General features: G+C 41.9%; 1 protein-coding gene across 11 annotated transcripts in view; it reads left to right on the top strand.

The window, feature by feature from the left end:
- The first annotated feature begins 1,456 nt into the window (after window positions 1-1,456).
- The window catches only part of Mllt10 (MLLT10 histone lysine methyltransferase DOT1L cofactor), a 168,797-nt gene continuing 157,880 nt past the window's right edge, over window positions 1,457-12,373 (top strand). For 8 of the 11 annotated variants that reach the window (XR_007104476.1, XM_047521765.1, XM_047521768.1 and 5 more), the window contains exons 1-3: window positions 1,786-1,855; window positions 1,988-2,147; window positions 6,081-6,160. Coding sequence is in view for 10 of the 11 variants with exons in the window: in XM_047521765.1 (XP_047377721.1) it covers window positions 1,988-2,147; window positions 6,081-6,160 (240 nt within the window). In the remaining variant the exon portion in view is untranslated. Of the gene's footprint in view, window positions 1,722-1,783; window positions 1,856-1,987; window positions 2,148-6,080; window positions 6,161-12,373 lie in introns of those variants that run through there. The other 3 variants (XM_047521762.1, XM_047521761.1, XM_047521760.1) reach the window with 3 other exon arrangements.

The following is a 12,373-nucleotide window of genomic DNA, read 5'->3' as shown; positions in this document are numbered from 1 at the left end:
CATTAATAAATTAAATATTCATGTGTCTTTTTCTACACCCTCATCCCTGTCTCTTTAGTGTACATTTCTCCCTATGGTAAGCTTTGGTAGATTTCTAGTACTATAGATATTTCACTTGTTTTTAAAACATTTGAATATATTTGCAAATACACGCTCGCATTGAATTGTATCTCATTTTTTAAAAGAGATTCCCAGCAATTAATTTGAAATAGAAAAAATAGCTCAGTTACCATCTTTTCTTTCTTTTTTATGAGAACATTTGGCATGCTTTTAAAGCTTAAACCATTATATTATTTTCTGGTGACTGACTAAGAGAACTTAGCTTCCTCCATCCTTTAGCATTGTCTAAGTGCATTTTCCAGATCATCACATTATATTGCTAATTCCTGAGAAACCATTTTGTACCTACAAGTTATTAACCACGAATTTGCCTTGTAACTGTTTGTCATCTAAACAATCTATCTGTAATTCCTATTTCATGCTAAACTTTTATAATAGACTTTTTTTTGCTTAAAATCAAAAGTGAGTTTACATGGATCCAAAAGGAAAAAGGTGACAGAAAGATTTTACAGCTTAAAAATTGCTCAGAATCTAGCTAATTAATCTATGTAGATAGGCCTAATCCATTTTGTTTGGGAGAAGGGAGCTCCTATCTTTCTGCCACTTAAATGACCTCACATTTCCAAGAGTAAATTTGGAGAAGAGTCTGATCAATCAAAACCGAACTCTACTGTCTTACGGTGTTAATTATCTTTTGGTGACAGACTAGGAGAACTTGGGTTCCTTCATCTAGTATTGTGTATTTTCCAGCTCACATTATAGTGCTAATTCCTGATAACCATTTATATTCCTGTACTGCAAACTCCAGTAGTCTTGGGGTTCCCTCTAGGAGTATAACCCTAACACATGCATTTGACCTGTGATGCTCTTTCATTTGTCAATGGGGCCAATGTGCTGTGTAAATGGGCGGCATATCTGGTAACACTTCCACTGGGTGAACTTTGGGAAGAATCCAGGATGTGAATTTAATGGGTGGAGGGGCTGCGGCAGTACTAAGCGCGGCCAACTGCAGGAAGCCATGCTTCATTACACCCTTCATGGAAGCTGGCATACTCTCCCAACCATTGTTTACCACCGGCCAGTTCTCGAGGAAAAGGCCGTCAGGTAGGTTCCCAGCGCAGGGAAATGCCCCCGGGAGTTCCCGGGAGCTACTCTAACAAAACCCCCTCCCGGCCCTCGGCATCCGCCTCCCCTCCGCGTCTCCTCCCTCCAGTGCCTCTTCCCGACGCGCGTACGCAGCCCGCGAGACCGGTGCTGCAGAGGGCGGCCCCAACGTCCCCGCCCCCGCGTGCGCGGCCCCGCGCCCTCCCGTTGACTCGTTCCGGCCTCGGCGCGCCGCCGGCTCCACGCGCCCGGACCCCAGGCACACCTCGGCGGCCGCAAGCTGCGTGGGGGAGGGGAACGGGCCCGAGAGAGAGAGAGGCCGGTCCCGGCGGCCGGACGCGGCGGCGCGCACGCAGGCCTCGCCTCTCCCGGCCGCCTCCCTCACGCCGGCCGCAGGGCGGGCGCGCACGCCGAGTGACGCTTGGAGGAGGAAGCGCAGCCCTCTTCCCCTCCCTCGCTGCCCCAGGCCCAGCGGGAGCCCCCCCAGTGCGCCTGTGCGGAGGCCTACTTGATTATGTGTGCCCTCTTCGGGCGCCAGCGTTAGCGGCCGGGTGGAGGTGGGGAGGGAAGACGCCGAGGAGGAGGAGGCGGAGGAGGCGGAGGAGGCGGTGGAGGGGAGGTGGGGGGAGTCAGCAAGGACATGGCTCCTGACTCCTGTGCGGAACGTGAGTGACTGAGCGGCAAAGCCCGAGTGAGCGAGCGGCCGAGCGGTGGGCGGGCGGGCGGGGGAGCCGGGGAGAGAGCGGGGTGCGGAGGGCAGTGCGGGGGGAAGCACTCATTGGCTTGCTTGTGTTTTTTAATGGTACCCCCAACTCCCTCTTAGATGGTCTCTAGCGACCGGCCCGTGTCACTGGAGGACGAGGTCTCCCATAGTATGAAGGAGATGATTGGAGGCTGTTGCGTTTGCTCAGACGAGAGAGGCTGGGCCGAGAACCCGCTGGTTTATTGCGACGGGCACGGCTGCAGCGTCGCGGTGCATCAAGGTAAACACCCAACCGCCCGCCGGGCCGAACCGGCCTTTTCCCAACCGTCAGCGCTTCCCCCACCTTGGCAGCAACTGCCAGACCGCCCGCCCCTCCCCCGCCCCGCCTCCGCCCCCGCCCCCGCCCCCGCCCCCGCCCCGTGCCGCGGCTGCAGGAGTGCCTAGCAGGGTCCGCGGCGGGGCGCAGGGGGTGTGGGCTGTGCATGTGGGAGAAAGTGCGTGTGGCCCAGACTGTCATGTGATTCTGCTCTCACTCTCTCAAGTGTCATTTTGGACACTGTCTGCGCCGGGGTCGGGGTCTGCAGATTCTCCGGGCGGTGAGGGCGCAGGACTGGGGCCCGAGCACGGGGTGGGGTGGGCGGGAACGTGCGCCCCTAGGTGGGGTGGCTCTGGGTGTGGGTTTGGGAGTGCGGAGACCCCTCCCCCCCTCACCGCCTGCTTCTGTCAGCCGCAGTGTGTCTGGAGACTTCCTGTGGCATGGAGACCGGCTCTGGAAGGCGGCTGGCTGCCCTGGCTGGGTGGAGGAGGCAGGGGGTGGCTTTGCCTCTTTGGATGGGGGAGCGAAGGTGGTCTCAGCCGTACCCCAAGCTTTTTGGCAGAGATCTTGCAGATGACACCGCCTGGTTGCTTCCTGGGGGGAAGAGAGCGCAAGGCCAGTGATGGCCCTGCGGGAGTGTCTGGGGCTGAGCTGCAGTGGGCTAGTTGGTGGAGAGGCTAGTTAGTGCCTGCGTTAGGCCACTCCTCAACCTGTGTAACTGAAGAGGTGGTGATGGTGCTGACTTGGGGACCGTCTTAGTTTATTTCTGGCTATTTCCATTTAGATGTATAAGAAAACCAGTAAGATTTTTCTGGTCTTTTGAAGTTTCTGACTTCCTATTCTTAGTGGTAAGGAATTGAGGCTAACATAATCTGATTTTTTGGTGGCTGTTTATTCACCATCTCACTCCCCCTTTCCCTTTATGAAACTGACTTTGAGTGCTGCAGATGTTGTTTAGTAGTATATTGGTGAGGACATTACCAAAGGGGAGAGAGGAAAATATCAACTTAAGGTGCCAAAATGCATTATTTGAAGACTGGATTATCACGGTTGGGAAGGGAGATTTAGATGCAGTGGTAATGGGTTTGAGATAGTGAATTAACCTAAGAATGTGGTTATTGCCAGTTCTTTCAAAGAAGGGCAGCATTGCTTATTGCTTACTCCTTCCCCCCACCTTTTTTTTTAAAGGAGTAAAAACTGCGTGTCAAAACTAGAAACTAGATGAGGTTTTAGGATTGATATATTTCTGTTACAGGGTTCACTGGCATTGTGGGGGTGTTATGAATTGGATGATAAATTACCAAATTAAGTATTTTAATATAGAGATGTTCATTTAAATCTAAAAGCTTTCTTTCTACAACTACTTCCAAATAAAACTATGCATTTCAGACACTGATACTGTGTTTCTTGGCTCATAAGACCTTTTTACAATGACATGTTGAAAAGGCTTAGAAATTTAGCTTTTGGTGGGTGGTGTATGCCTGTAATCCCAAGGGTTTGGGAAGCTGAGGCAAGAAGATCACAAGTCAAGGATAACCTCAGCAACTTAGAAAGACTGTCTCAAAATAAAAAATAAAATAGCTGAGTGCAGTGGCACACACCTGTAATCCCAGCAGCTGGGGAGGCTGAGGCAGGAGAATTGCCAGTTCAAAGCCAGTCTCAACAACTTGATGAGATTCTGTCTCTAAGTAAAAAATACATAAAAAGGTCTGGGGGATGAGGCTCAGCAGTGAAATGTCCCTGGGTTCAATCCTTGGTACCCAAAATAATAAATAAATAGGTAGGTAGCTGAACAGATGGGGGAAGTAGTTCAGAGGTAGAGTACCCCTGGGATCAGTCCCAGAAAAAAAGTTCTGCTGATTTTACATTCTTTTATTGCTTCTCAGCGTTTAAGACATTTTCAAGTTTCTGCTGAGCAAACTCAAGAATGTCAACTTGAACATGTTTTAGATTTCCAGAAAGTTTTCAGTTTAGAGCTAACTAAAATTGATATTTAAAACTAACTTTTAACCCACTGATTCTGTGAATTAGACATGTAATATGTGCTTGAAATACTTGTCAGTGTTCACATTATGAAATATTTAGAAAGAAGCCTATAATTTTTCTTTTTCAGTAACAGCTTTATTGAGATATAATTTACATGTTATACAATTCAGTCTTTCTCACTATATTCAGAGTTGTGCAACCATTACCACTATCAATTTTAGATCCTTTTTTTTCCCACCCTAACAAGAAACCTTGGACCCATTAGCAGTCACCATTTCCCCCCATTTCCCAGAGCCCTAGGCAACTGCAAATCTGTTTATGGATTTGCCTGTTCTAGACATTCAATATAAGTGGAGGCATTTTACTTCTCTCTCTCCCCCTCTCACCCTCTCCCCCCCTCTCCTTCTCTCCCCTTCTCTCTCCCTCTCTCCCTCTCTACCTCTCCCTCTCTCCCTCTTTCCCTCTCTCTTTCTCCCTCTTCTTCTCCCTCTCCCCCTCCTGCCTCCCTCTCCCTCTCCCTCTTTCTCCCTCTCTCCCTTTGGTACTGGGGATTGAACCCAGAGGCACTTAATCACTGAGTCACATCCTCAGTTCTTTTAGTTTTTATTTTGAAATGGGTTATTGTTAAGTTTCTGAGGCTGGGTTTGAACTTGGGATCCTCTGTGTCTCAGTTTCTCCAGTCACTGGGATTATAGGCATGTTCACCCTGCTTGGTGGCATTTCACTGCTAACATATTTCATTTTGCTTTCTGTGATATCTATTCATTTTGAAAGATGATTTGGAAATATTTTCATTAGATTTAAAATACTTGCTCCTTAAGCTATAGTGTATAGGAATGAATCAATGTATTTCTGAGTTATTCTATGCAAAAACTCCTAGTGTATTAAATTTTACTTAATTTCCTGTAGTATAATTTTAAAAAACCATCATAGGTAGGCACAGTGTTATACCCTTGTAATCCCAGCTACTTGGGAGGATGAGGCAGGAAGGTTGCAAGTTGGAGGCCAGCCTGGGCAACTTAGTGAGACCTTGTCTCAGAAAGGGCTGGGATTGTAGTTCAGTGCTAGTCTGCTTGCTTAGCATGCAGGAGACCCTGGGTTTGATCCCTAGTACTGCAAAACAAACAACAACAAAAAACTGTCAAAAAACAAAAAAGTTAACGTTTGTAACATTTAGACTTATTTAGATGAAATAACTAAAGAGTTGAATTAAAAAATAATTTGTGTGGGGAATGAAGCCTGGTCCTTAAATATGCTAGGTAAGTGCTCCATTGTTTCACTCTCTTCATGACCTTTTTTACCTTTTTTTTCTTTTTCTTCATGGCCCTTCTTAAAAATCATTTTGAGTAGGGCACAGTGGCGTATGCCTGTAATCCCAGTGGCTTAGGAGGCTGAGGCAGAAGGATTGCAAGTTCAAAGCCAGCCTTGACAACTTAGTGAGGGCCCTAAGTAACTCAGTGAGACCCTGTCTCTAAGTAAAATATAAAAGGGAACTTGAGTGCTCCTGAGTTCAAGCCCCAGTACCAAAAAAATTAAAAGAACAAAGAAAACCAAAAAACCATTTTGAGACAGGGTCTTATGTTGCCCAGGCTGGCCTCAAATTTACCTTCCTTCTGCCTCAGCCTCAAGAGTAGCTGGGATTACAGAGTGCGCTACTGTTGCCCATCTGAAGCATAGAATTTTTGTTATTAAATTGTCATACAAACTTAGTTTTTAATTAAATGGCTGTATATATATACACATATGTATATATATGGTAAATAAGATGTAAAGTATTATAATTCTCTGTAAAGCAAGTAATTGACTCAAATAGATTGAAAGGTAGTTGGTTTAATAGGACTTTGAGAAGGTTATTTGATTTTTCATAATTATTCAAGTCTGAATATTTCAAAACATTTTGTTTCCCAACAGCTTGCTATGGCATTGTTCAAGTACCCACTGGACCATGGTTTTGCAGGAAATGTGAATCTCAAGAGAGAGCAGCCAGAGTGGTAAGGACTGTTATCAGAAACATTAAAATACTTAAGTGAGGAGCTTAGGATGCCACACTTTTTTTGCAGTTTGAAGAGTTGTTACGCTTTTGTTCAAATATTTTAACTTAACAGAGAACTTGGGTCAAAATCTGAAAAACAAATCAAACCAAAAATTGTATGTTGATGAATATTTTGAAAAAAATAAAGATATAAATAATCATATTCAGGCTATTTTAACTAAAGAATTAAGAAAGCCTGAAGTGGTTTGAAGGATACTCTGGTAATTGGGGAATATAAATGGCAATAGAAGCATGACGAAGTTGTATTGATATTTTTTTTCTAAGGGGGGAGGAAAACCCCCCAAAATTTAGCTGCTATCCTAATTCTTGTGTGTGAATGAATAGTTTTTTCAACACTTGTATTTTCATATATTCAGTCCTTTTGGTAGAGCAACATAAGGACCTTCGTTTTTTACTTGTCTGGCTACCTTCTTTCTGAACACTTTATAAACCTCCATAAGAATGAGGGAGGTTTGTTTATTCTTGGTGGCCAGTCTTCATTAGTCATAAAAAAGTATAATTGTTTGCAGTGTGATAGTTCCTTTCATTGTTGATTAGAGAATTTGACAGAAGGTAGAAAACAAACATTTCTACTTCTCTTCTTTAGGCATATAACAAAAGTAGAAGTTTTTATTTTTGCCTGCATGATTTTGATCAGTAGAAATTATGACCTAGATTGTGAGCCTCAGCAATATTTTTTTAGTTGGTGTGTTTTGGTTGTGAGAATGCATTATAGCAGAATTATAGCTATTGTTTTAGTGTTAAACAGGATTTATAGCAAATGGAGGATTTAATCCAACCATAATAATTTTAAGACTTAAAGTGTGTATAGGTCTATTCTTCAACTTTTTATTTTTTTGTAGCTTGTTATGGTTTGGAATAAATAGGTCACCAAGCAAAAGGTCATGCTTTATTAGTAAATCCTGATAGTGAGATGAGGTGAGATATTTTTTAGGGGATGACACAATAGATTAGAGGCCAGAAAAGATTAGAAATAGGAAGATGGGCATCAGAAGAGAGGATAGAGAGATACCTAAGGTGTGGTAGAGTTTCTTAAATGCCACTTGTTTGTTTTTATTCCTTTATTCTTTATGAATGTGATCCAGTTGTCAAGGTGAATAAGGTAGTTACTGTGAAAGGTATATTGGGAGGTACATTGGGGGGTATGCTTTATTTCAACTTCATTTGGTGGGATGTGAGGACCATTAAAGGTTTCAAAGAAGAGGCACAATCTCCTGTAAATTATTTAGTGTGGAATTATAAAAGGTTGGGTCCTTTGTAAGATGCAAAATCTCATTCCAAGCCTATAGAAGCAAAGAAAGGGCATTTTATTTGAAGGATACAGGAACCAAAAACTCTAACGTGGGAATATGTCCATGTACCAGAAAGGGAATTGGTCTTAATTTTATTTCAGTTTTCTCTGTGTGCTTGCTTCCTTCTTTTTTTCTTGACGATTTCTTAGCTATTTACTCTAGGAATCAGTAGTTAACTATTTAAGTGATTATTATATGCCAGATACTATGCTAAAATGTTTTATATCAATTAACTCATATAATCATCCTATCAAATCTGTGGTTTTTTGTTTTTTTTTTTTTTTAATTTTTTTTGGTATCGCTAAGTGGATTGAACCCACAGGTACTTAACCTGAGCCACATTCCTAGCCCTTTTATTTTATTTTATTTTATTTATTTTTTGAGACAGGTTCTCATAAGATGCTGAGGCTGGCTTTGAACTTGTGATCCTCTTGTCTCAACCTCCCAGGTTGTTGAGATTACAGGCATATGTCACTGGGGCCTGCTCTGACTTCTTACCGTGTGGATAAGGACATCATAGTTTCAAGAGGAATACTTAATTTAGAATTGGAGTCTAGTCTATTATTAAACTCTCAATCACTGTTGTATATTGCCTTCTTTGGAAAAGGATGACCAAACCTCACCTCCTGATATTTTCTTTTTCTTTTTTTTGTCACTTAACCACTGAGCCACATCTCCAGCCCTTTTTCATATTTTATTTAGAGACAGGGTCTTGCTGACTTTCTTAGGGCCTTGCTAAGTTGCTGAGGCTGATTTTGAACTTGTGATCCTTCTGCCTCAGCCTCCTGAGCCACTGGGATTAGAGGTATGTGCCACCACACCTGGTACTTCCTGATATTTTCTATTTCCTGTTTCAAGAGACCAAAATCTCAGTCCCAATTTCCTGTTCTTTTAGGGAAAAGAGTGGTTTGAATGGAATGAGGTGCTTAGTTCTGAACCTTTTAGCCCTGATCTGATAGTAGGGTCAAGTTGCTCAGAAATTGTAAGGACAGTTCTATGATTAGGGATAGTTCACAGAGAAGTGAGATGGCTATTCATTCTGGAACAATAAAGATCCAGAAAGATCCTTTTCAAAAGAGTTGATTGGTAGTGTAAGGAATGGATTTGGAAGGTGAGGTTAGAAACCGAAAAAGGAGGATTTTAGGTAATGACCATAAAGATCATAGTAGAACTGGGTACACTGGTATACAACCTGTAATCCCAGCAGCTTGGAAGGCTGAGGTAGGATTGCAAATTAAGGCTAGCCTCCGCAACTTAGTGAGACCCTATCCAAAATGAAAAATAAAAAGGGCTGTGAATATAGCTCAGTGGTAAAGCACTCCTGGATTCAATTCCCAGTTACCCCGCCTCCCCTAAGATGCAGGAGTAGGAGTAGAAAGGGAGGGAATAGAAATAAAGGGAGAATTTCAAAAGATGAAATGACAAAAATGAATGTTCACTAAAAGGGAATAGTTAAAGGTGATTTCAAGATATCAAGACTGATCACTCTGAAATGGTTAATAGTGAAGTTAGGGCTGGGAGAGTAGCTTAGTGGTAGAGTATGTGTTTAGCATGTGGTAGATCCTGGGTTCAATCCCTATCACCAAAAAATAAGTAAAATAAATAAAAAGCAAAAGCAAACAGCACCCAGAGTAATAGTAATAGAGAAAGAAGAACAAATAGAAGAGAGCAAATGAAGAATTAAAGACAGATCTGTTTGGGGCATGTTGGTTCATATGCTGCTAGGATTTTATTTTCCAGTACTGGGGATTGGGCAGAAGACCTGGTACATGCTAGTCAAGTGTTTTATCACTGAGATACATACATCCCCAGACCTTTAAAAAATTTTGTTTTTGAGACAGGGTCTTTGTAAATTGCCCAGGCTGACCTTGAAAGTTGCAATTCTCCTGCTTCAGCCTCCTGAGTAGCAGTAATTACAGACATGGGTCACCATGCTCAGCACTGCTAGGATGTTTATTGGAAATTTAGATTAAAGTTAATGGAGTGACATTAGAGTTAGAATTACATAGAGGGACCTGGGAACCAAATGACATTTTTGGTAAAAGTGAAGACAGACAACTGGGTTTTCAGGAAAGAATAATTGATAGTAACAGTGTTGCCATTCAGAAGGCTAAGAAGTTCTTCAGACAGCAATTATAGTTCCTGGTTTGGGCAGAACTCCTGTAATAGCGCACTGAAGAGAATAGAGATTGGAGGATTAGATTGAATGTTGATAAGGAAAGAGGCAAATGAAAATAGTTAGATGGAACTGAGGGGAAATTTGGCCAAGCTCCTTCTCCCCCAACCTGGACTGGGGATTGAACCTTGGGCATTTTACCACTGAGCTACGTCCCCAACCATTTTTAATTTTAATTTTTTTATTATTATTTTTTGGTACTGGTGATTGAGCTCAGGGGCATTCTACCACTGAGCCACAACCCAAACCCCTTGTTTTTAAACATTTTTAAGGGGGCTGGGGATATAGCTCATTTGGTAGAGTGCTTGCCTCACAAGCACAAGGCCCTAGGTTCAATCCCCAGTACCAAAAAAAAAAAAAAAAAAATTTAATATTTTGTTTTGAGATAGGGTCTCCCTAAGTGGGTAGTCCACAAATTTGTGATCCTCCTGTCTCATCATCTTTAGTTGCTGAGATAGTAGCTGTGTACCACCATGTCCAGCTTCATCCGTTTTAATATTTACATATTATACATATATGTGAACTCCATGTGTATAATATTTTTTCCTCCAGGAATGGTATATCATACTATATATTTATTCTGCAACTTGTGAGGTAGTTACACATATTGACCTAGTTCTTTTTTGTTTGTTTGCATTGTGCTTTCTCTACTACTGATCTATTTCCCTAAACCCCATTTTCCTTGTTTTTGAGGTTTTTGTGTTTTCCTTCAGAGTCTATGAGAAAACTGTATTAGTCTTTTTACTCCCCATCCTCCCACCTCTATGTATTTTTTTTTTTCCTGAGGATTGAACCCAGGGGTGCTTTACCACTAAGCTATATCTCTAGCCCCCTTTTTTTTTCTTTGTTTTAGGCAGAGTCTCACTAAATTACTCAGGCTGACCTTGAACTTGTGATGCTCATGCTTTAACCTCTGAGTCCCTGGGATTGTGGCATGTACCACTTTATCCAACATCTGTTACTTTTTTATTTCCTTTTTTTTTTTTTCTCTGTAACTTTTTTTTATGTCTGAGTATTTCATTATTTTGCTCTTACATGTGACTTTGAATACTAGGATAATAGTTGTTTTATAACTAAGATTTTATTATAATTTGTTTTTTGTTATTTGTTCATGCTAATAGTCTTTTGATAGTATGTTATAGTTGAGACTCTGCTTTTTTTTTTGCGGTGCTGGGGATTGAACTCAGGGCCTTGTGCTTACAAGACAAGCACTCTACCAGCTGAGCTATCTCCCCAGCCCGAGACTCCACTTTCTTTTTCATTTTTTTTTTTTCTTTTTTTTTGGTACTAGAGATTGAACCCAGGGGCACTGAAGCATTGAACCATTGTTTTACTCATTTATTTATATGTGGTGCTGAGGCTCAAACCCAGTGCTTTGCACATGCTAAGGCAAGCATCTACCACTGAGCCACAATAGCCCCACTAGTCCTCTTTATTTTTTATTTTGAGCCAGGTTGTTGCTAAGTTTCTTAGGACCTTACTAAGTTGTTGAGACGGGCTTTGAACTTAGATCCTCTTGCTTCAGCCTCCTGAGCCAGGCGTGTGCCTCCATGCCTGGCTTTTTTTCATTCTGAGAACTCAGTGTCCTTCTTCCACTTTGGTATATTTTCAATTTTTATCACCTTCTCACTGAATTTTCTTCTCCTAGAAGTATTATTTATATGTATATTTGGAATTTTCATTCTGTTCATGTATTTTGATTTTTCTTTTTTTCTATTTTATATCTGTATTATGGGTGATTCTTTAGCTCTGTCTTCAAATGTATGCTTACTGCTAAGCCAGTGAGTGAATTTTTTTCATAGTAAACCACATGTAGAACTTCTGTTTTTTTCCTCATTCAAGTCTTTGAGAAGATGTGTTTTTCTTTTTTTAGAGTATCTTGCTATTTGCTTAAGTTTTATATTCCATCTTTTATTTGAACATTTAAAACATACTTATTTTAAAAATGCAGGTCCAGTGGTGCATACCTCTAATCCCAGCTACTTGGGAGACTAAAGCAGTACAGTTGCAAGTTTGAGGCCAGCCTGGACAACTTTAGCAAGACCCTGTTTCAAAAATAGGAAGGGAGTCAGGCGTGGTGGCACATTCCTGTAATCCCAGCAACTTGGGAAGCTAAGGCAGGAGGTTCATGATTTCAAAGCCAGCTTCAACAAAAGTGAGGCCCTAAGCAACTCAGAGAGATCCTGTCTCTAAATAAAATACAAAATAGTACTGGGGATGTGGCTCAGTGGTTGCATGCCCCTGAGTTCAACCCCCAGTACCCAAAAAATAAAAAATAAATAAAAAGAACTGGGGATGAGTGACGTGCCCCTGGGTTCAATCCCTAGTACCAAAAGAACAAAGCAAAAACTTATTTTAAAACTGCTTGGAGCCAGATACAGTGGCATATGCCTGTAATCCCAGTGACTTGGGAGTCTGAGGCAGCAGGATTGCAAGTTCATGTGGCTTACTGATAAAGCTTCCCTGGTTTCAATTCCTGGTGCCAACAAAACAAAACACTGCTCAGAGATTTTGAAATTCTTTGTTAAGTCTGGAGGTAAATGTCTTCATCTGCTTTGTAATTTTTGACTGCAATCTGTTATTCAGTAAGAGTGGTCTTCCTTGAAATTACTGTTCCTCCACTGTGGGTTGTAAAGGTGTCACTATGGAAAATTTTTTGCTTTTGTTCTCCATCTTTTGAGAA

The sequence above is a fragment of the Sciurus carolinensis genome, chromosome 12 (assembly GCF_902686445.1).
Source record: "Sciurus carolinensis chromosome 12, mSciCar1.2, whole genome shotgun sequence".
Lineage (NCBI taxonomy): Eukaryota > Metazoa > Chordata > Mammalia > Rodentia > Sciuridae > Sciurus > Sciurus carolinensis.
The sequence above is the reverse complement of the archived record's forward strand: the minus strand, read 5'-3'. Positions and strand labels throughout refer to the sequence as shown.